The sequence below is a fragment of the Crocodylus siamensis genome, chromosome 12 (assembly GCF_052110815.1).
Source record: "Crocodylus siamensis isolate JL-2025a chromosome 12, ASM5211081v1, whole genome shotgun sequence".
Taxonomy (NCBI): domain Eukaryota; kingdom Metazoa; phylum Chordata; order Crocodylia; family Crocodylidae; genus Crocodylus; species Crocodylus siamensis.
Window position 1 is genome coordinate 34128012 of NC_143406.1, and position 24716 is coordinate 34152727.

General features: G+C 45.3%; 1 protein-coding gene across 2 annotated transcripts in view; it reads left to right on the top strand.

The window, feature by feature from the left end:
- The window catches only part of BMERB1 (bMERB domain containing 1), a 128507-nt gene that overhangs the window by 92527 nt on the left and 11264 nt on the right, over positions 1–24716 (top strand). For both annotated transcript variants that reach the window (XM_090024326.1, XM_090024325.1), the window contains exons 3-4: positions 9134–9207; positions 24541–24655. In XM_090024326.1, the coding sequence (XP_089880452.1) occupies positions 9134–9207; positions 24541–24655 (189 nt within the window). The remainder of the gene's footprint in view (positions 1–9133; positions 9208–24540; positions 24656–24716) is intronic.

The window sequence follows — 24716 nt, forward strand, 5'->3', positions numbered from 1 at the left end:
ATCAGTTATGCTCCTTTCTACCAGGCTCCATTAAGAGGGGTTCACCTGTCTCCTTACAACTTTACTTATCAGGCAGGAATATGTTGTCATGAAACTGCAAATTGAATAGGCCAACCAAGCCCATTAAACAGAGGGTAAAGAGAAGGAAGGAAGGGGACCCACAAACTCAGTTTGCTGAAAATGTGGATTCACTTTTTATCTACAAAAGCAAATTCAAAAGGCTTTCAGGTCCAATAAAAAAAGAATAAAAGAACCTCAACCACAGTCCTACTGAGGCTCCAAAGAGACAGTGGATCTATTTCTAGCTTTCAAAGCTAGTCAATAAAAGTAGCAGAAGCTCTGTAGGTACACTGAACTGCTTGGCTTATGCTGAAATCACTGAAGCAATTACTTGGTGTTTACTTACCTGGTTTTGTTATTACCTGCAGGAAAATAAACAGGAAAGCTAGATGTTCAGGAAAGGCCATGAGCCAGATTCTCAGATGGTGTAAATCGTCTTTGCACCACCACAGTTGTTGGAATTAACTTTATTTGTGTGGCGTGTGGGTCTGGATTGTTCATGAGTGGCTGCTTTCTCTTTGTAACTTGATGCAAGATGGAAATGGTGAAGGAATGATGAAATGGCTTTGGTTTGAATTTGAAAGTCCCCTGCGTCTAGATAATCTATTTACTTCCTAGGATATGCAAACATAGCACTAGCAAAGAAAAGGGGGCCTTTCTGTGCTCACGCTGTAGAAAGCAGGTCTAGTAAATCAGGGAACTATTTTTCCACTTCTCTGCTTAAATCAACCTTGAACCAAGTTGTACTGAAGGCTAAATAAGCATTCACTGAGTTCCCAGAATCTGGGCAAGCCTGGGATCGAAAAGGACCAAATATGAAAAGACGCTGTTTTCCTGGAAACAGTGGAAACTACACACAGGATCTTGTTTCTTCAGTTTTCCAGTCTGGTTTTGCATGTGGACAATTCAGATAAACAGTGAGTGAAAAACAAATAAATAATTGGATAGCAGCCATTGACTTAGGATCAGAAAGTCTCTTGCAAATATTAATTAATGCAGGACTGTGAATTAGAGAAGCATGGTCATCCCCTTTCTAGGAAATGAGGAAACAGGCATGAAGGAAGTAAGCGGCTTGTCTGAGATCACACAGGACATGTGACAGATTGGAAGCAAAATTCAAGGTTTACCCAACAAGACCATGCTTCCTCTTCAACAGTTGTTTAAGGTTGCAACTGAAATGCAACTGCAATGGTGCCTAACTATAACTAGCATATACGATTTTGAAACAGTCACCATCATTCGACAGTATTACTACCAGAGGCTTTGGGATCCCACATTTTGTAGTGCTTTTCCCCCTACTCTAAACATCTGAAGCTTCACCCCACAATGATTACCAAACTCTATAGTACTTGTTTTCCTTCCAAATGATCATTACAGTTTGGGTTCTCCAGGAAACCCACTACATAGGATTTCCCACTTCTTTAAAAAATCTTTTTTTTTTCTTTTGTGAAAATGCAGTTCTGTTTAACAGCAGGATTTTAATCTATAGACACTGACTTTTATAATCCAGCTGTGTGAAATTTCACAAAAGGACTCAAATAATATTCAGCTCATTATGTATAAATGTAATAGTCAAACAGAAAACAAAAATCCCAAGGTGTCCAATACAAAGTAAGCACAAATCCCTTTTCTGGCTTTGTTAAGTATTTCAAAATATTGCTTAACTGTAACAATAGTGTCTCTAGGCAAAATTCTTCTCTTCTCTTGGCACAGCAGATCTCAGTGCCAGGACGCCACATGCTTAGTGGGAATACTGTACACATAGACAAACAGAGCAGAACACTTGAACCAAGAGCCAGAAATGGGTCAAGTTACAGAGAAATTACCTTTTCTAGAAAAATGTAAGTCAAAAGAACTTCCAGATGAAAAAATGTTTCTGCCCTACTTTTCCTGTATTTCTCTGCTTTTTTATTATTATTTTTTAAATTCACCTTTGACATCTACTACCTTCGCTTCACACCAAGACCTTCCTGGACACAGTTCAATGGAATTTTGCCTGTTTGCATTACCTTGCATTGCTTTCTCTCAATGTAGACTGTGCAGAGCAGCAATGACTCAGACTGTATATCTAAGCCAGCAGATATTATAGAAATGACTGTATTATGGCTCAGAGCATTCTTCTCCCGGTAAGTGGATCATAGAAGGACGTATCTGTGGGCTGAGTCACTATACTGGCTTACTGCAGGGCTCTTCAAAACACTTTTTCTTTTTTTTTTTTGCTATTTTGTGACATGTTTATAAAATCATTTGCCCACACTATTTATGCATTATGAGTCCTTTTATATAACATGCTTTTTGCATTTGATGATATATTTTACAATATTACGAGGGATACTGATAACTTAGGTCAGTAATTCTCAACCAGGGTGCTTTGGGGTACCTTGAGATCCTCTCAAGAATGCCGCAGGGTGCTGCAAAATGTTAGCCCTGTTAAGTGTGCAAACATGATTAACAAGATAAACCCAGAGATTTCAAATAGAAATTCATGGTATTTAAAAACATTCCTTTTGTGGTCTTCCTGAGTTCTTTGCAACAGAAGAATTGTTCTGTTATTTTTCTGTAGCCAAAAAATGAGGGAAAATGAAGAGCTGGCATTTTCTGAGGGATGTCTTGCATCTAACATGGGGTGGCTTGAGCCTAAAAATGTTGAAAACCACTAACTTCTGCTCTGACAAACTGCAGTCTCTGAGCATGTATAGGATTTCACAAAAGAAGCCATTAAGGCAAGGACAGAGGAATTACAAAGAGAATGTAAGTAATGCTTGAAAACACACAGACAAGTTCAACCCTGGTGGAATCTGTTGAGATTACTTCAGGGATGAATTTGGCCTCTTATTAAGACAAAAGTGTTATTATGCTCATAACTCATGTAATTAAGCTAGGTGCAGATATTACACATACATCAGCATAAGTAAGGACCTACCTAAATTATGGTTTCACAGATTTTGCAGAAACCCCGAAAAACATGTTCTCCATGACCACCGCAATCACTAGGGAATCTCTCATTGATTTCCAATTAAATAAACCAAAAAAAAAGGTAGTGATATAGACTGAGTGAAGGCATCCTCCACCAATTAGTGGTGAGGAGCGGGGCCACCATGAACTGCCAGCAAAATTGACTCTCTGTGCTGTGAGTGGGCTGTGAAAATCCTGTTGTCTCGCCACAACTTAGGTAGGGCCCTAAGTATTAATAATTGAAAACTGGTTTATACCTGTTACAGAACAGAAGTTTAGTGCTGGTTTAAAAATGGCAGAACCCAGTCTAAAATAGACCTTGGTGGATGGAGTTTCAGATTATTTGGTTTAAATTAAACCGCTCTATCGAACTTCTATACCAAATCCCCTTTCAACTCAACTTAGGTCATTGTCTGCTTGCATCCCAGGGGCTTTTGTGGCCTCCCCACTAACCCCCCATACAGCACCCATTGGATGCCTGGCTGCTCCGGGCTGTCATTGATCCAAGCCAGCACAGATGCAACAGGCGGGGGGAGAAGGAGGGGGGAACAGGGGGAAGGGGGTCTTGCGCTGGGCAGCAGAGACAGGCATACTCTGTAGAAGGAAGGACCAAGCCCCTTGCAGCTTGGCACCAGCGGCAGCTGAGGGGCCCGATCCTTCCTTCTAAGGAGCATGCCTTTTTCTGCTGCCCAGTGCATCTTGCTGGCCCATGCTGGTGCTGGCTCGCGCTGGGCTGCCCTAAAGGCTTGCACCAGGCAGCAGGAGCACTCCTTAGAAAGAAGGATCAGACACTTCGGAGCCTGGTCCTTCCTTCTAGGGAGCCAGGACACACCTGATCGGTTGTCAGGCACACACCCCAACGCTCAGCTGTCACAGCGGACCCTTCCAGCAGAGCCCCATGGCATGCTCAACAGCCTTGGCAATCTCCGGCAGGCTGGAGGCATGTGGGTGCCTCTGGCCTTGGCCAGTGCAAGCATCTGTGTGCCCCCCCCAACTGAAGAGTGAACAAGCGCTCTGTTCACTCCCAATACAATCTGTGCAGCTTAGAGAAACCCATAGAGGTTGAATAGCTGTACCAAGCCTTAGAGCTCACTTCTCAGGGAAACCATAATGGCTTTTCAGTTTACTGATGTCTTTACTGCAACTTACAGTGCTTCAAAAAACAGCCCTATGGGGACTGGATGAAATGCACCATACACTGTACATCGTGTCCTTGGTTCAGTTAAGCTTGTTTGTGTATTGCAGCTTTCATGTGAAACATCTCAAACTGCTTGGCTGATAGATTAGCTGCCCTGGACACTTCATTCATACCATACCGAATGCAAAAAGGAACTTTGTAGTCATTACAAGGCAGCAGTCTCATCTACCTTGAGGTGAATGTGGGGGAAGCAGAGCAGGTATTTCACATAAGTGAAACAAAAACGTGTGGCATTTTCTGATCATCTGCTCTGAGCGCTCGCAGATTTACTATTCATGTAGAACATATGGTACCTTTCTGACAAAAGAGTCCCAGTAACTGGCCCCATTCAGCTTCTGTGAGAAAACTCTGCTCTACAGGACTGCGAGGTTGCATAGAGCGGCTCCACTTTCTCTGCACAGTAGAGGCCTCTTCTCCGGGATGCCACAGAACCACTTCCATTTGCTATTGTGCCTTACGTTATACAGGAGTGTCGTTAGGTTTACGGCCTTCTAGATTCTGAGTTCTGGGGACCAGGTTCCCTCTCTCTCATCATTCCCGATAACTGTCTGTTGAGTAAGATACCCACTGGGAGCTGGTGCTTCCTTTGGGCCTTATCCAGTGGCTGCTACTGCACAAGGCTCTCTCCACTGAATCCTACTGCCTGGGAGCAGGGTGATGGGGAGAAGGTGGAGAACAGCTGCAGAGACTGAAGGGTCCAGGGGTCTGTGAGGCTGGGAACCTTCACTTGTTTTTGAGTGGAAGGTGAGGTGAGCCTTGTTCATTATACACACACACATATACACACAATCACACACACACCCCTCCATATCTAGACTTTATGAAGTCTTGTACTTGCCATGGGAGTGTAATTCGGTTCAGTTCTCCCTAAATTGAAAAGGTGTTTTTTTTTTTAAAAACACTGCTTCAATTTAAGGAAAATTAAATCAAACTAAACCCCCATGGCATGTACACAAGTGTGGGGGCCTAATCCTTACCTGCCTCTTTGGCGGTGGGGGAGAGGGGGCAAGCTGCTGGTGGGCCAAGTGGTCCCTGAGCTGCGTGGGGGCCCCCCAGGTGGCACGCCCCTGCTGGCACCCAGCCCAGGTGGTCCCAGGGGGCTCCAAGCCACAGAGGGAAGCACTGCCCCCCCGCTCCCCCAGCCGCGGAGGGAAGCACCAGGCCCCCACACAGCTCAGGTAGGCAGGCAGGCCCGGGGAATAAAAAAAAAAAAAGATCAGGCTTGCTGTTTTGGTTTTTTTTCTTCGGTGGAGCCTGCCTGCACGGGCTGCTGCCAGGTCCCACAGCCCCTGAACTGCGCGGGGCTGACTAAGCCCCAAGGACATCAGCTTCCAGTGCCCTGTGCACTGTTGCGCTTTGTTAGGCAGCAAACTAAAACACCTTGGACTTGTTTTATCTTGCTACGGGCCAAAGTCATTTAAAGTAGAATATGCTGCTGAGTGTGCAAACAGCAACACCATTAAAGCAGTGCAAAAGGGCATTTAAGTTGCTTTAAAGGCCAATTTTGTGGTGTGTACAAAGGCCTTATATCCACAACTCTGGGTATGAAAACATAAGAGTTTACTAATATGTCCCCTGGATCTTATTTCACTTCCTAAACATACTGGCCAGAGTTTTTCCCAGTCAGCTGGATGGAGGGGATAAGACACAGGCTGTTCCAAACAGAAGTTAGGAAAGATGTTAGAAGGAGCTTAGGGAATCAGAGCAGATGGTGGGGTTAGCATTCCTCAGTCACCAAAACCCACCAGCCTGAGGGGCTGTGACTGGAAAGTTCAAGCTGCAGATGACATTCAGAATTCAGATGGCTGCAGGATTGTTTCTGCCATCACAAGCACAGTATCTTGTTTACTTATCTCCAAAGAGTTATGAGAGAGGAATGAAAAAGTTCATGTATCAGGAAAGAAATGTTGGGAATACAATATAAAGAAAGCAAGCGCTGTTCATCCTGAGTGGGGGAACTGGGCCTGGCTGCCAGAAGTCCATGAGTAGAGAACTAGCATTGGTAGATGGGGCGTTGACTTTTTTTCTCTTGTGGGGAAAGTTCAGGGATCCAGCATTGCCCCCAAAAAGGACGGCACTGACCACAGAGGAGGTGTGGTCTGTAAAACCAGAAGAAGTTTAGATGGTGCAACCTCTTAGCAGCATCCCCCAGCATTTGAAATCACTGAGATAAAACTTGGCAATGACACCACTCCTTTTCCAAATTGGGCCCAAATTCTATAATCAGGGAGGAACAAATAGTATAGGAGCCTCAGCTGGTGCTTTGCTACTATACATTGGCCACAGCTTTGTACCTTTATATCTGAACGTGGCAGATCAGACTGAACATTTATTCCAAGAAAATACCTCCTGTTAACATAGTCATTTTACTCGAATATAGCAGTGCTTATTATAGTAATACAGAAAACTCAAATTTTACAAACAAAGAATGGATAAAGAGCTATGTGGTTTGCTTATATCCCGGCACATTTTGAATATTGATTCTCCTAAGTGTTTGAGATTGTTAATTGATAAAAGTAATTTCAGTGCCACTTAGCATGATGAAGCTCAGGAGTAAAACAGACTTTGTTCATGGTCTGCATGAACCATGTGGGCAGCCTGAATGGAAAACAGACATCAGCCTTAAGGTCTCTGCCTTTTGGTCCCTTGCGTTACTCCAGACTAAGCAGTGATCAGTTTGGAATAACAACTCCAGGTAGAGGCAGATGATGAAAATGCAGGTTTCTTGTTTTGTCATCAAGCTATAAGATGGCTGGCTTGTCAGTACGCTGTACAGGGAGAGATGCTGGAAGAGTTCTTGCTTCCAGGTTTAGGAGAGCCAAGGGCCTTTGGAGCTCATGGAGAAGAAAGGAAGGCAATAATAAAGAAAGTTATCAGTCACCTCCTTGACACCCTCTTTAAGGAGACATATCAGCGGTTAAAGGATTAGCCAATGTTCCCTTCATACATGAAGTAAGGAAATATAGATCAGGCAAGATGGAGATAACCAAAGTGGCAAGTAATAAAAGGGCTGACACATTTTGATAACAAATAACTAAGGAATGGCCTGGGGAAGGGAGGATATTCAGTGTAGGGGCATGAGGAAGGAGGTTGGCTCAGTCTGTGATTATGAATTGGTTTGTCCCAGAAACACTTACTTCACCACTTCACACATATTTCTGTCATTTGATTGTATTACCCTCTGCACACACTTTCTCTTCTTCTCTGTAACTCTCTCCCTTATATGAGCCAGTTATGGTACTGGGATTTCTAGCTTTCTGGCTCAAAATCTCAAAGGAAATTACCTGTTATAACATCAGTTTTGCCCCTTTCAAAAGGAAATCGGCAATAGTGTAATAATCTCTATGATGTATTCATCAGAAATGCAGCTGGCATTGTCTTGGATTGACAATAATCTACTGGACTTTGGTGCATGTGAAATAGGTTGGTATGCGAGTGTGGACAGAGCAGTCTCCGTAAGAGATTCAAAACAGCTGTCCCCAAAAGAGCCCCCAGTACATCAGCACAGTGCTGACAGAAGGGCTGAATCAAAATCTTAAACTAAAAGGAAGCATTTGCCAGGAAGATAATGCTGAAGATGACTAAATCCCAATGGAATACATCAGTATTTGCAATGTCCAGATGGTTTTGCTAAAGATTGTGAGTTGCATCCTGTGAAGCGCTGTTAACTTCAGTGAGAGTTGAATGTGCACAGCACATTACGTGATTGGGTCCTATCTGTGTTATATTATTCTCTAATTTTAGGAAGCCTTGTATTCTTTATTACCGTGTGTCTGCGCACCTCAGAACCTTTACAGCATCCTTCCACCTCCTGAAAAGGTGGAACAGTGCTGTTGTTGCCATTTTACTAAGGGACGGAGCCTCAGTGGGCACCTAACTCCCAGTGCTGGACCTTTGAGGAGCTGGACCGCACACAAAAAGAAGTGTGGCCATGCACAGCCTTTTCAAGGCCGTGCACCAGGAGAAGCTGGAGTCAAAGCCTGGCACGGGCTCTGCCGGCTCCGGGGAAATGCCCCTCTCCCCCGCATCAGGGCCAAGGAGTGGAGCTCTTGCCCGGAGCCGGCGGAGCCTGCGCCAGCCCCCTGTGCCAGCCTCCACCCCTGTCTTGCCTCACCTCAGGGAGGAGCCGCTGCCTGCCCCAGGGAGGCTCCACTGGCTCTGGGACACTGCTCTGCTCCCCCACGCTGCCCTGGGGAGCAAGGAGCACATGGCGTCAGAGCCCGGGAGTGGAGAAGTGTCCTGGAGCCGGTGGAGCCTCACAGGGGCAGGCAGCGGCTCCTCCCTCAGCTCCAGCCTCCAGCCCCTGACCCCAGCCCGCGGCCTCTGGCCCCCTGCCCCCTTCAGTGAGTGTCCCATGCCGGACCAAGGGGCACACTCGTGGACCGAGGTGGCGCGCTCATGGACCGCTGCTCCTTGGAGGGAACACTGAACCAATGTCCTACACCTTTACCCATAACCATGCACCATTCTTTCTTCATTATTCCCTACTGGAGACAGTAGTTGAAAAATGTAACCACTGTAGCTCACAGCTTATTATTGTAGCATATATCCTGATACCTCCTGGGGTTTATTAAATGTTCAGGTGCCCATTTTCAGAGGTGACCATAGAAAAGAAAGAAGGCCACTAGTGTGACAATAAAAATATGTAGGCTAGACCAATACAGGGCAAATAAGCATTGACATGAGCAGTCACTTGGCGGGGCCTTATCATGGAGGTTCATTTGTTCTGCACATTGGATGCTGAAAGGTGTCAGTGACTGATAGCAGCTGGGTGTATTGGTTAAAAAATCCAGGCTCTCAGCAAAAGGGCAAATCCCAAGCAAAATGTGGTACTGCGTGCTTCACCTTGGTTTGGCTAATGCCACAACATGTCTAGTGAATGTGCATGTTCCTGACATCATGCCTTTTCTGTTTCTGCAGGATGGATGACATCCAGCTGTGCAAGGACATCATGAACCTTAAAAAAGAGCTGCAAAACTTAGTAGCTATCCCAGGTAACTACTGCGTCTATCTTACAAAGGACTATTACATTTTGAAACCCCAATAATGCCTGGCTGCTTGGAAAGGGAGAAACTTGGACCCTCCACCTGCTCAAAAACTGACACCAGATCCCATCTTAACACTCCTCCTTTGGCCAGAAACAGGAGTTACACTTGTGCTGAAAGAAAAAGCTTTCTTCTGGCATTTCTTGTGGAAGAAAACTGGCTCTTCCAAAAGAAGTTAAATCAGATACCTATGAAGAAGATCTCACTTCTCCAGATCAAACTTGAATGTCTGTAAGCTTCTCTCAGTTGTGGAAGACACCCAATATCCCACAGTTGTTTGCTCTTTGTCTTTCCCTCCCTCCAAGGGAGAGGCAAAGGCAGAGAGCACTGGCTCTCAGATAGCCTGCCCAGAGGTGAGCTGACAGGGAGCCCTGTAGGGCGACTTGAGCCCTGTCCTGCCAATCCGCTGATTAGCGGGATGTGGGGAGCCATTCTTCTGCAGCAGGAACCATCCTGTCCCAGAGCCCTGGGAGAGTTGCGGACCTAGGAGATTGCACCCCACCTTGCTGCCTCACCCTGTGCTGCCAATCAACTGATTATCGAGACAGACATCCTCCGGTGGAGGGAACTCCCCAGTAGCTCTGGGAGGGTTCCTGCCATGGGAAAAGAGCACTCCTCTGCTTCAGCCAGGAGGAGTGAGCAGTGGGAGGCAGGTATATCTGGGCCTGGAGCCTTTCTGGAGCTCCAGGAAGGCTCCAGGCCTAGGACAATACTCCCTACCCCAGTTTCCAACTCCACAGGATTTAAATGACACCCCCACTGCCCAGCTGAGTGGTGTGGGTGGCAACTTCAGAGCCATAGGATAGGGAATCAGAGCTCAGGAATCTATCCTCACCTTGGTTTTGGGCCCCTGCCAGGCTTTAAATGCCATGTGTGCCACACCACTGGGTTGCACACATGGTGATTTAGAAGCCTGGGAGCCAGGACTTGGGGGGAGGGAGGCTTTCCCCAGCCCAGCTTCCCTGTACCTCTGGTTTTACATAACACCATGTGCAGCCTAACTGGTGACTTAAAACTGGAAGGACTGCCTATTGTGTATATGCTTCAGCTCCCTGGCTAATTTTCTACTCATAGGTAGTTTCATAGTTGGTAGGGTAGGAAGGGACCTGAGCAGATCATCAAGTCTGACCCCCTGCCATGGGCAGGAATGAAAGTTGGGGTTAAATGACTCCGGCTAGGTGATTATCTAGCCTCCTTTTGAAGACCCCCAGGGTAGGAGCGAGTACCACTTCCCTTGGAAGTTGGTTCCAGATCCTAGCCACCCTGACTGTGAAGTAGTGCCTTCAGATGTCTAGTCTGAACCTACTCTCAATCAATTTGTGGCCATTATTCCTTGTTACTCCTGGTAGTGCCTCCTGGTAGTTCCCCCACTGGTCCCCCCTGGTAATTTAATAGATGGCCACCAGATCCCCTCTCAGCCTTCTCTTGTGGAGGCTGAACAGGTTCAGGTCCTGTAGCCTCTCCTCGTAGGGCCTGCCGTGCTGCCCCCTGATCATGCGAGTGGCCTCCTCTGGACCCTCTCCATGTGGTCCACATCCCTCCTGAAGTGCGGCGCCCAGAACTGGATGCAGTACTCCAACTGCGGCCTGACCGGTGTCATAAAGAGGGGTTGGATCACCTACTTGGACCTGCTTGTGATGCATCTGTGGATGCATGACAAGGTGCGGTTAGTCTTACTGAATGCGGACTCACATTGGCAGCCCATGTTCATCTTGGAATCAATGATGACTCCAAGATCCCTTTCTGCCTCTGTACTGACGAGAAGGGAGTTCCCCAGCCTGTAGGTATGGTGCTGGTTCTTTCTCTCTGGGTGCAGTACCCTGCACTTGTCAGTGCTGAATCCCATCCTGTTCTCATCCGCCCACCCCTGTAACCTGTCCAGATCTAGTTGTAGCCTGTCCCTCCCTTCTAGCATGCCCACCTCTCCCCACATCTTCATGCCATCCGCGAATTTGAACAAGGTGCTTTTCACCCCCTCATCTAAGTCACTGATAAAAATGTTGAACAGTATGGTCCTGAGGACCAAGCCATGGGGGACTCCACTGCCCACATCCTTCCAGGTTGAAAATGACCCGTCCGCCACCACCCTCTGGGTGCGGCCCTCTAGCCAATTTGCGACCTATCTGACTGTGTAGGTATCAGTGCCACAGTCGCCTATTTTTTTAATGGGAATGGGGTGAGAGAGAGTGTTGAAGGCCTTCCTAAAGTCCAGAAAGACTACATCTACCACAACACTTCTGTCCAAGGATTTTGTGACCTGGTCGTAAAAGGCACCAGGTTGGTCTGACAGGACCTGCCTCTAATGAACCCAGGCTGGTTGGCCCTGAGCATAATCTCCCCTGCTAGTCCCTTGCAGATGGGCTCCTGGATAATTTTCTCAAAGACCTTCCCCAGGACTGAGGTAAGACTAATGGGCCCATAGTTACCTGGGTCCTCCTTCTTCCCTTTTCTGAAAATAGGGACCACATTGGCCCTCTTCCAGTCCTCTGGCACCTGGCCAGAGCACCATGAGTGCTCGTAAAGCCATGCCAAGGGTCCCGCAATGACCCCTGCCAATTCCCTCAGCACCCTGGGGTAGAGATCATCTGGAGCTCCTGATTTAAACACGTCCAGCCCCACCAGAAGTTCCTTAACTAGGTCCTCCCAGACCCTAGGCCTGGCGGTGCCTCTCCTGTTAAAAGAGGTCAGCTTTATTTTGTGGTGCAGCCACCAGATTGCCAAGTGTGTCTTTCAGGGGTCCCATGTTACCCGATGCCTTCTTTTTACTCCCTATGTATTTAAAAAAGGACTTCTTGTTATCTTTGATCCTGGTCTCAAGTCCTAGTTCTGTCTCTGCCTTAGCCTTCCTAACAGCCCCCCTACAGTCTCAAGCAATGGAGGTATAGTCCTTCTTGGTGATAACCCCTCCCTTCTATCAGGTGTACGCCTCCTTTTTAGCTTTCAGACATTCCTGAATGCCTTTGGTGAGCCATGGGGGCTTTTGAGCACTCTTGCCTGCTTTGATTCGTGTTGGGACTGTCACCCTTTGGGCTTGAAGGATCATCTCCTTAAGGAATGACCACTCGTCTTGGACTCCCAACTCTCCTACCCTCCAGGACCTCAGTGCCTCCCCAACTAATCTCCTTAACTCATTGAAATCGTCCCTCCTGAAGTTAAGGGCTACTGCCTTGCTGCAGGCCTTTGACACCTTGCGCTGGATGGTGAATTCCAGTAGGCGATGATCGCTATCACCCAGGTGGTCAAGCACCTGCAGTCCCCTCACCAGGTTGTCGCCTGTGTCCAGGACCAGGTCCAGCAAGGCGTTTCTTCTGATGGGACTGTGTACCCCCTGGGTTAGGTGGAGGTCCTGTATCTCAGCTAGGAACCTACGGGGGGGTCAGACCTGGCTGACTGTTCCTCCCAACAGATGTCCGAAGTTTAGGTCACCCATGATGACCACATCCCTTGACTTAACTGCCTCTGTGAGCTGACCTGAGAATTCCCGGTCCAGCTCTTCCCCCTGGTTGGGTGGTCTGTAGTAGACCCCCACCGTTAGGTCCCTTTCCCCATGACCCCCTTGTATTCTAACCCAGAGCACTTCAGTCTGCCCCTCCTCCAACCCCATGCTGTTTGTTGAGGACATGTATTGCTCTTTGACGTAGAGCACCACACCCCTGCCTTTCCTCCCCGTTCTATCCTGCCTATACAGTCTGTAGCCCTTAATGTTTACTGCCCAATTAAATGTTGAATCCAACCAGGTTTCAGTGAGCCCCACTATATCCGGGTTTGTGTTAGCTAGCAGGAAGGCAAGTTCCTCCTGCTTGTTCCCCATACTGTGAGCATTAGTGTGGAGGCATATCAGGCCTCCTATGGGTGCATGCACCACCCCCTTGATCCTAGGACTATACGGACCCATGTCACTTACCTGGGTACTTGTGCTCATCTCCTGTCTTGGCTGGAAAGTGTCCTCGTGTCTCCCTGTGGCCCCATCCCCTGGTAAAGCTAGTTTAAAGAATGCTGTACAAGATCAGCCAACCTGGAAGAAAAGAAAAGCTTGCCTTTAGGGGAGAGGTGAAGCCCATCCCACCCGAGCATGCCCCCTGAGCAAAAAAGTGGGTCATTGTCAAGCAACCTGAGGCCTGCCTGGTAGCACCAACTCTGAAGCCACCAGCTGACCACTCTGATGCAGGCCTCATGGCACCTTCCATGTCTACTTACCGGGAGACTAGAGGAGAATACCATCTGCGCCTCCATCTCCTTAAGCTTGGCCCCCAGGGCCTTGTAGTCCTTCATAATCCAGTTCCCAGCTGCATCATTCATTCCCATGTGGATTAGGACCATGGGGTACTGGTCCAAGGGCCGAAGTACTTTTCTGAAATTCTTACCAGTAGGAATGAATACAGGTCCATGGTCTTTGTCTCATTCTTCTCGCTCTCTATTTCCTGCACATCTCTCTCATCTCTTGTGTCTTTACCTTTGTTCTTCTCCTCTCTGTTTTTCTGAATTTCTTTGCTCCATTTTACTACCACTACTGACAGCTGGCACTGCCAGTATAATTTCAACATGCTGCATTTTTCTCAAGCTCTTCCAATCTTTTGTAAATCTCATGAGAACCATTGTTGACACAGTATGTTCGTCAGTGAGAGTGTGCATGAAGAAGGAAAAATGTTGACAGCTATAAAAAACCTAGTGCTGGTGCAATGGGAAATAGAGCCCTGGATATGGGTTTGTGTGTGTTTGTTTCCTAGAGTTACCAATTAATTGTAGCTTCCTATAAACAAATCTGTATCATAGAATAGCTGAAGGTTTGCTGTTTTCCAGAAAGGGCTGAGGAAAATGTCTAGACTGTGTTGTACCTGAATTTTTAAGGGACTTAACCTAAATCCTCAGTGACTTAAGTGCTTTGGGCACTTTGTGCAAAGTGTTGCAGCCATTATTCAGACTCCTGCTGAAAGCGGTACTTTAGTAATGCCTTCAGGACTGAGCCGCTTGATATTTCAGGTGATCTAATTTTCTTGCTGCTTTGCAAAAATCTCTAACACCATCTTATTCAAGGAAACAAGTGAGGACTCAGTCCTGCAAAGATTTCTTCCCAGGCATGGCCCTGTACACATTCAGGAGGCAGGCAGACATTAGGGTCCTGCCCTAACTCATGGCACTTTACATGAGTTAGAGACGAGAGTTAGAGGTCTAACTCTACTCTACTATCTCCCACCCCTCCAACCCAACAGAGGTCTGCCTATTGGGCTGGGAAAGAGGCTAGAGCCAGCCTTCACTGGCCCTGGCCAGCAGGTGGGGGCCCTCCAGCAGAACTCTGAGGAAGCTGCTGAAGCACCCCTTTCCCCTGCCGCCCCTCTCTCCCCCAGCTCCGGGGCTGTCAGTCAGGGGAGGAAGGGGGAAGGGGAGCGAGCTACCAGCTGCTGAATGGCCACAGCTGGTGGGGGTGTGTGGAAACCCTTATCTCATACCCCTATAGCTACCCCAGCCAGGGTAGCTGGGGGAGGCAAAGTGAGGGGCTTCATTCCCTGCCCACTTCCCCTCAGCTCTGGCTATTCAGCAGCCAGCAACTCCCTCCCCTTTCCTCTCCTTCCCACCTGACAGCCTGGGGGAGGGGCTAGGCTGGTAGCATCAGCCCAGCCTAGCCCCACTTCCTACATGAAAAATTAACTGTGGAGGGAACACAAGTTATCTAAGGTGCTCTGCTTTCGAGTGCATTAATGTTACCAGATTTGACCAGAGTTTATTTTTCACCTGATTGGCCATTTTAAAAGTGCTCTGCAGTCATGTGTGTTATTACATGGCTGTAGAGCACTTTCAGGGGCCTGATAGCTTAAAATATGTCACTTCTGTCTGTACCCTCAGTCTCCAGTGGTTTTGCAACTCAGGGCAATTTGGCCCCATCCCCTTTTATGCCATCCATTGCTCTCCATTTCCCAGCAATACATTCCATGACCCTGTGAATAAATAGTGTTACTCACCAAGTGAATTGCCAAAAACCCAACAATCTTTGTTCCTCTCTAATAAACATATTTAAAGGATAATGCAGTTACTGACCTAGGTATATGGGTAATACCATGCGCACACACAATGAGCTAAGGAACCAGACAGATCTTTGCCCATATATCTAGTCACTGATCTGTGATTCAGGTTCTGCAAGTGATATGTGTACTGCTGAAAGAACAGAGGAAAAACTCCACAAGAAAATCCTTGCAAGGTGATCTGACTCTCTAGTAGGGTTGCAGTGATAGGAAAAGATGTTCAGTCAAAGCTAATAATGGTGCCATAGGCTGTGTGTAGATGAAATGAGGGGCATGTGTGCATGGCACTTTAAAGCGGGTTAAATGCTTTTGCACAGCTTTAATGGTGTTGGTGTTTGCACAGTAATCCCAGCTGCTATAGCAAATTTGGCAGCATAATGCACCTTAAATGACTCGGGGCACAGCAAACTCCTCCAAGGAGTTTTAGTTTGCTGCCCTAGAGCAGTGGAGCGAAGCACAAGGCTCTGTGAAGCTCAGGGGCTCTGCAGGAAGCCCATGCAGGCAGCCTGGCAGTAGCCTGGGAAGGCAGGCTTGACCCAAGAAAAAAAAAAGGCGGTGAGCCTGATCTTTTTGTTTTTTTCCCCCCAGAGCCTGCCTGCCTGAGGTGTGCAGGGGCCTGGTGCTTCCCAACATGGCTTCGGTGTCCCCAGAACTGCCCGAGCTGGTTCCCTGCAGGTGGTGCCACCTGGGGTTGGGGGCACGGCTGCCACAGAGGGAAGCGCCAGTCCCCTCCCCTCCACCCAGGGACTGCTCCGCCCGCTGGCAGCTCACCCTCCCCTCCCTGCTGCTGGAGAGCCAGGTAAGTGCACAGGTGTGTGCATGACATGGGGGTTTACTTTGCCCTAAATTGAAGCGGTGTTTTAAAAAAACCACCACTTCAATTTAGGGCCCCTGTTTTGTCTACACACACCCATTGCTTCTTAATCTGGCAAACACTCACTTCTGTGTTTAGCTCCATTGCAGTCCAGGGGAGGGAACTGTTTTAGAGGGCCTTCCCACGGTACGCCTGCCATTCTTTTAATACAGTAATAAAATAGCTAGCATCACCCAGTTGAACATAAATTTCCCCTGGGTGGAGAACTTTGGCTGAGAAAATATAATTAGATACAAAACCTGCCCATAGCCTTTCAAAAAGAGCAATACAGACTACATACAGAGGCTCTTTATGTAGCAATTAGCAACTTCGGGCAAAGCTCAGCCCCATGTTTGCCTTTTTTCAGCTTAAATAAAAACCACAGTTAGCATTTGTATGCTAGTTAGGATTGTGTTCACTGGACAGTCAAACTCAGTGAAGCATACCATTTCTGTAATGACACAAGATGTTTTAATAGGAGCAATTTGTACTTTGGTTTAGTAAGCTCATGCCCATTTCTACTGAATGCAATCTTCTCTTTATGCCAGCTATGTGGCCTGTTAATCTTTGCCATTTACCAAGCATAGCAGATTCACTTTCCTTTGGCAGGCTTTTGGCCAGCAAATAAGTGCTTGTGAAACTGGAAATGCTTGACACAACTCTTACAGCTAGGTTTTGTGAGAGAGTTCTGTAGAACAGTATATTACAGTCAACAGCTGGACTGAACCCAAAATCACTGGGTCTAAATATTAGTCTCTTCTGCCTGAGCTAAAAGACCCAGCATTCTTAGCCAATGCTGTAGCACACATAGCAACTTCCAGGAGTGGCCCAGTCATAAGGGGCTCTGATATTCAGTAGGAGTGGGTCACAAGAGCAGTGCTGAATTCTGCAGATGGTTAAGAATGCTGAGGAAGCTGAAAAATCCCCAAAAAAACCTTTTTATAAGTCTAATAATATGCAAATAGTACGAATTTATTACTGAGATCAGCATGGCATTAAAACAAGCTTGCACTCACTTTGTGCAACTGGAAATAATTTGGCAAGACAGAATTGGGTCATAAAAGAAGTTTTCCCCCTTGTGTTCTGGTTGAAAGTGGAGTAATCTGAAGTTCAGTTCTTCTTCTCCATCACATATCCTTGTCATAAACTAGATGTTTTTTCAGAATCATGCACAAGTGATGGTTCTTTCCATTGCTGCAGTAACGTCCTCCTTCATACAGGTCTCACTAAGGAGTCGGCAAATGAACATGTGCTCCATAGTCTGCACTTCATAGCACCCACGTATATCCAGGTCATTAGAGTAGCTCTATTTGATCATGTGTATTTTTGATCTTCCAATTCATGTGCACAGGCAATTCAGGCGTTGCCATGTTGGGCAATCTAGATCTGCCTTCTGGGTTTCCAGGCCCATTTCAGAGCACCTGATTGCATGTAATCTTTCCTCCCATAACCTCAGTCACACCTGTCAGCCATTGTGTCCAACAGCACAACACTGGTCACAAAATTGTTTCATGTTTTAAGCCATTTAGTTCCTTCTGTATGACCACAGAGTGGATGCCTGGAGATGTCCATCTTCCATGACCTTTCTTTTTTGGCTCACTACCTTTCTTCTGATCTGAGGTGGTACAATGCCATCCAGTACGGACAGACTATCTTCTGGTGTTGGTTTTAGACATCCCGTTATTTCACAACATTTGTTGTTTAGCATTGGGTCTATTTTCCTGGCATGAACTGATCATTCCCATACTAGACATATATACTCTGCAGTGAAGTAACACAAGGCAATAACAGTGGTTCATAATGTATCTGGGTTAGCTCCCCACTTTGAATTGAGCTATTTTTGACGTATGTTATTGTGAGTGCTGACTTTCCCTTTTGTCTTCTCTACATGTGCATTGAAGGTAAGTGTTTGGTCCAATGTAGCCCCCAAGTACACAGGGTTTGGGTGATTAGTCAGTGCAATTCCACCCCAGATTATGTTTAATTTCCACTTGGCTTCTGTATGGTATGTAGGTTAAAAGCTATGACCTGTGTCTTGGTTGGGTTGACATGAAGCTGATTCTTATTGTAGTAATCTGAAAGGTTGCTCAGTGTACATCAGTCTGCTCTTGACCATGGCAAAGGCCTTCTTTCTCTTGAGATGTGATGCATAGATCATCAGCATAGATAAAGCTCCTCATATTACTCTGCATGGGTGGGTCATTGGTATATATATTAAAAAGGATCAGTGCTAGCCTGTGGGAGGCCATTTCATTGTCCTCTCTAGTGGCTCTTGCACAGTTGCACAGTTATACATAAAAATGTTTATTCTCCAAAAGAGATCAGATGAGCTGTACTCGGTGGTCATTGTGTGTCTTGTGTGTCATATTGTAGACTTTGGCAAACAGGTTTCGGTGGTTGACCTTCATATGCCGCTGATAGGTCTACAAACACAGCACCTGTTATTATCCCTTTCTATATGCTGGGTTATGTTTAGTATTTGGCTAGTGTAGGATTTGCTGGTCTAAACCGAGTTTGTTTTGGTATTAGATGTTGTTTGATATGAGGTGAAAGGCGATTGACAATAAGGTGTTCATAAAACTTGTAAAGATGACACAGAAGTGACACTGGCCTAAAGTTCTCTGGGCAAGAGGCATCCTTCTCTGGCTTTAACAGAGTTATTCCATCGGGCAGTCATCATAACTTAGGTATTATAGGTATAATTAGGTATTATAAGGACTGATGAGCAATTGTTAAAAAGGCGTAATACCCATAACTTGGTTGCAGGACCGAAGTGTTTGATCTGCTCCATGCATATGTCATTGAGTCCTGCTGTTTTGCCATTCTTTAAGTGACTTATTCCAGTGTCAAGTTCATTCATTGTGTATAGCACACTAAAATGATTTTCCTCCAGATCAGTTTGCCGTCTAATTTGTATTTTAGGCTGTTCATTCAAAGTTTACTATTGAGCAGAAGTTGGTGAGCCACATGGTTGGCTGTGATGTTGTGGTGCTGCTGTACTTTGGGTTGTTACTCAGCTTGTGAATGCTTAACCATGCTTTCCTGCTAGTGTGGGTCATATCTGTTCTTTTGATCAGTTATTTTAAGTTCTGTCACTTTTCTTCTTGGAGCTTGTGGATTAGGGCTGTCCCTGCCACAATAGCATCTTCTGAGAAAGGATCTCTTTGAAACGTTTGCTGATATTTTTTGTGTTTGGCTGCTGGTGTGGGAGTAAACCCTGGTGTATGTTCAGTTCTGCATCCTCGAGGTATATACTTCTTGGAGCTTTTGCGCAGTACATTCACAAAGAGGTTGTAGTCATCTGAGACTGGTTCAGTGCGTGTCACTTTTTTGTCACGGTCTTCAGAAAAGCCTCTCCAGTCTGCTTTCTTAAAATCGAAGTGTCTACATATTGGTACTGTGTTTGCATGGCTGCTGCGACTCTGATAGCGACAGATCTGTGCTGTGTGGGGGAATGGGTTCCAACCTGTCTTCTCTGTACATGAGTTTTTTATTGCTGTCAACAAAAGCAAGGTCTAGATTATAACTTCATTGATGTTGCGCTGATAACAAGTTTCAGTTTTACCAAGATCATGCTGCTGCTGTATTTCTTGGGCTGCCTTTCAATAGCTAATCTCATCCCAGGGATTGATGGCCTATTGCTGTTTGGCCTTCTGTGTGTCTTCTGGAGTCAAAGCACATCATCACATTGTAGTTAGTGCAAATCCTGGAAAGAACGCCCTGTTTGACTCCTGTGGGTCATAGAATCGTAGAAAGTTAGGGTTATAGAGTCCCTCTATATTTACAGAGATGACTGTCAGTGCTCATGGTTGTGACACAGCAGATCAGCCTGTTGCGAATTAGAGCGTTGCATTATATATGTTCTGAGATTGTTGATGACAAGCTTTTAGCAGAATTTGCAGATTCATTGGAAACAGACAGGGGCTGTGTTGTGAATGCTTTTGCTATGGCTGTTATGGCAATTGGATCTCAGTGCCTCATCTTGATTTATACAGCTCAGCTGGGATCCTGAATGGGTGTTCCTTGCACCACAAAGATCTGCCCTATTACTCCTCTCTGACTGGCTCTTCATAGTTTTTTGGTGTATGGAGCTTCCTGGCTATGAAGGAGTATGAATGGACCTGGGTCTGTTGGTGGGTGTGTGAGAAGTGATACAAGTCAACCCTATAAAGAGCGGTACTGATGCTGTCCTGCCATACTCAGGTAGCCCCTTGATTACTCCCAGGAACAGAAGAGGAAAGGAAAGGTGGCAGAAAGCCACACTTGCCACGTGCAAATGTAACTAACTATTGCTGTGGTGCACCTGAAGGCTGAGACCTTCGGGACGTGCACATCAGTAATACAGGTTCCTTGGACAGCTTTTCAGGACAACGCTGATTCAAAACTTCTGTCTATATGTAGAAAAAGGCACCTTTAAAAGCCAGTCAGCACAATTAGAAAGAAGTCTGTGTGGGGCCTCCAGCACCCTTGAAAAGTAATTTGCCTTTGCCTAGCAAAGAGAGATGGGCTTGTTTCCCAGTCAGCCATCCTTATATTTTTCTACCCATCATCATGAAAAAGCTCTGCAACTCGGTAATTGAGCTAAAAGAAAAGGAAAAGCCTTGCCAGAAAGGAGGTCACTCATGGAACAAGAAGCTGATCATATCTGCATTTTTTCTCTCTAAGCACAGCAGACACACACAGCAGCATTTCTCAGTAGAATAAGAACTTTTCCACATTTTTTCACATCTAACAAAAAGCACATTCGTCTTTTTTTCTTGACATTATCTCAGCTACTTTTGCTTCAGTCAGTTCCTTCTTTTTTGATAACATTGGTCTGCACTGAATAGTACCCAGTGAGGAATTATGCAAGTAAGTTTCATCAGCAACAATACAAAGATTTTATTTTACAGATAACCTTTGCAAAGGATTGTGAACAGTGCACAGATACGTAACCCACTCTTACCAACACTCCTGTATCCAAACCTCTCCTGAATTATATAGTAAGCAACCAGTTAGTGTTGCCAACCTCCACTTTTCTACTTATCTTCTCAAACAATGTATGCACTCGTTCTTAAATCATAAAATCTTAACCAAGCAAAGTCTCATATACAGACTTCCTCAATAGATCTTGTCACATTTTGCACAATGTACTTCCCCATAGTTTCTAAGAGTCAGATATGTGTATTTGACTATTCAGGATTTAGCTGTAGCAGTGCCATCTGTTGGCAAACCCAGTACCAAATAGTTTTATGTTAGTAACAGGTAACAAAATTAGTAAGTATGTACAGGACTGTAGTTATTTGCACAGAACTAAACACTAAGGCTGAGATTTTCTCAGTCTAAAAAATGTGGACCAAAAAAGATAATTTATTCTTGTCACCTACCGTCATGCTTTCACACATCTTGTGCTTGTTCCCACTGTTTTCAACAGATGTAAGCTATGGACAGACTTTCAACTTTTAACCACTTCAAAAAGAAAGCCAGATTTTTTGTTTGAGAACAGGCATCAGCCTGATGTAATGGTTACTTCTACAAGTCCCTGTAGCAATACAAGTGGGTTGAATTGCTGTAACTTGAAAATGGAATGAAACAGCCTTGAAGTTGCAATGGTTTTACTAAACTTGCACTGCTACAGAAGCTTGCAGATATAACAGAGACCTCAAAACAGCTTGTGTGATATCATTTGAAAGTGATACAATTCTTGCACTCTGTATATGCCTTTACATTGCACCAACTTAGACCAGGATCACTGGCTACCAACACAATAACTTCTGCTTATACCTAGAGTGGCAGCTTCTCTCCAAGGGGGGAAGCTTTTTCTTTCCCACCCTAGACAAGACCTCTCAGTGCATGGCGTTCAGTCGCTCGCCAACCAGTCCTTCCCGCTCCACAGCATTTGTCCACTCGCCACTCCTCCCTTGCCCACCCCGCTCAGCCAGTGTGCCATGGAGTGGGGGAGGCCCTATAAGTGTGCCGGGGGGGGAAAAGGTTGGGAAACGCTGGTGTAGGGTCAGTTTTAAACACCTTCTTTTCTATCCACTGTACATTTATGGCATGTGGGTTAAAGAGCATGCCTGTGCATATGGCTTCTTCTTGCATTCAGTAGGAGGAATTCTTGAAGAACCCACTGTCGTCAGTAATAACGTACCCCTTCATTTTTTAACAGAAGATATTATTTTTCATAAACACTGAAAATATATCTTAGTTAAAAACAAAACATCTTTCTTGCACATTACAATTGTTTACTTCTTCTATCCCTGGCAAACCATAACTTAAAGTTCTCCAAGGAAGAATGATTTTCTGCAGTCAGATTTACAGAATTTCATTATCTGCAAAAGCCAGGGTACTCAGCACTTTCATGTCATTTTTTTAAGAAGTGGATTTATTGCAGAAATTTCCAGTGGGAAGTGCTCCTGGACCTCCTTACCAATCCAGTCAATAAGCGTAAGATGTATTGAATGCATCACACTGTAGGTTACTTGTTACGGCTTCCAGGGACTTTCAAAATACTTGCCTTAGTTTGATGTTTCTCAGAGCTCAGTTCCAGTGCTGGAAAACAAAATTCTTGATTTAATGTGAAGCTTGTTTTCTGCTGATCAACATTTTGAGCTCTTTAAGGAGATGTGTGGGCTGGGATTTGCTTCTAGCTTTTTCATCTCCACTTCACTTTCTCAGTTATACCAGATTTGTCTTAACTGCAGTTTGTTTAATACTCCTGAACTGAATTCCCAATCCCTCGTATTTATAATAATTCTAGCATGTGGCAGCTAAATCTATCATCAAGCAAACTGGTCATTATAAATCAGCTCTGTTTTTGCCTTATTAACCAGGATGATATTAATTACACTGACTTTGGAAATTTGGGGGGGGGAAGTTTTCTTTATCTGTACCACAAAGTAATCTTTAGAGCACCTGACTTTTATCAGAGTTGTGACTATGAGCTAACTTCTAATGGGATGTCATGCTTGACAGCTAGATTTGTCCCACATTGCCAGTTCCATCTCATCTGAGGCCTGATCCCATTCCCGCAGAAGTCAATGCCAATTGTGTCATTGCTTGCAGAGAGACAGAATAGTGCTTGTTAATTATTAAAGCTGTTAGGGAGTTTAGGAACATACACTCTAAACATGGAGAGATTTGCAGACTGAAAACGCACCAGCGTTCAGTTGTACACTGGTGCTCCTAAAGGCAGTGCTAAGCCTGCTAATGGCAGCTATGTGACACTTTTTCAGCCTATGGCATGTGTACGGTAGTTGGGCAGGGCATGTTTTGACAGCAGCACTCCCTAGCACTGTCCACACTGGGCTAGGCATGCCTTCAATAAGCACAGCCAGTTGGGAGTTTTTCAAAGGAATAAGTTTCTGATGAAAACACCCTTTTCTCAGAATCAAAATTGTCCCAGGTGCCACCTTGGCAAGCCTTTGTTCATTTCCCTTTGGGTCCGCAGGGGGGAGTGGGAATGACAAAGTGATCGAGACAGGCAGCAGGGTGGGAGGGGAGATCGAGGAGGGGAACAGCTCAGCTCTCTGGCGGTCAGACTGCAGTATGCGTAGAGAGCCTGGGCACCTGGCCTCCAGCACCCAGCCTGGAAAGGTTTCCTGCATTTCACTTCTGGCCTGTGAAAGTGACAAGAGACTTCCAGGAGGAGGTGGAACAGTTCCTTTGAAATTCTCCCAAAATGAACACTTCTGGAAATCCCTTTTTTTAAAAAAAGTCTTAAATAGATCACTTCTTTTTCTCAATTTGATATGAGAAAAAGACATGAAATATTTTGAAAACAGATTTCGGTTATACAGCCAGCTCCAACAGTGACTTGTCCAAAATATGCAGCAGTTCCATGGCAGAAAAAGAGCCTATTTATTCCTCCCCCACAGTGTCCTAGCCACTGAACATCACTGATCAGAAATTGCTAACAATTTCTCATTGAAACCACATCAGTAGTTTTCTACTGTAATCTCAATTTACTGTCATTCTGGGGACATTCAGTTAATATACCTGTCATTAGCTTATAGTGCTTTATGAAAAAAGCCAATAAAAGATTAAAGAACAAGATTAATGAATTATATTTGCATAAATGTGATGCATTCATAGAGGCACATTAGGTGACAAGCACTTATTGATGATCCTTTAATATTTGGATTTAAAACAAAAAGTTGCTCTTTCTTACCATTCATTGCTGAGCATTTTTACAAAGAGAGATTTGCTTTTAAAAGACAGTCTAGGAAAAGCACTGAAGGCTTTTTATTGAATGAAAAAAGCATCTGGAGTATTATATCCTGAAGTAATGTGACCTGGGATCTTAATCTGCTCTAAACCACTGGATATCTGGAGAAAGATCATTGACTTCTATCAATCAATCATTGTTAGAAATCTGAGATTAAGTTCTTGAGCCTGCAAAGCCCATAACTGTTGTCTCTGTTTTTTGATCAGAAAAAGAAAAAACAACAACACAGAAAAAAAGAGAGGATGAGTTGATTCAGAAGATCCATAAATTGGTGCAAAAAAGAGATTTTCTTGTAGATGATGCAGAAGTGGAGAGATTAAGGTAAGAATTAAAAATGCCTGAATTTGTTCCAGAGACTTGGCAAGGCTCAAAAAGTGCCTGA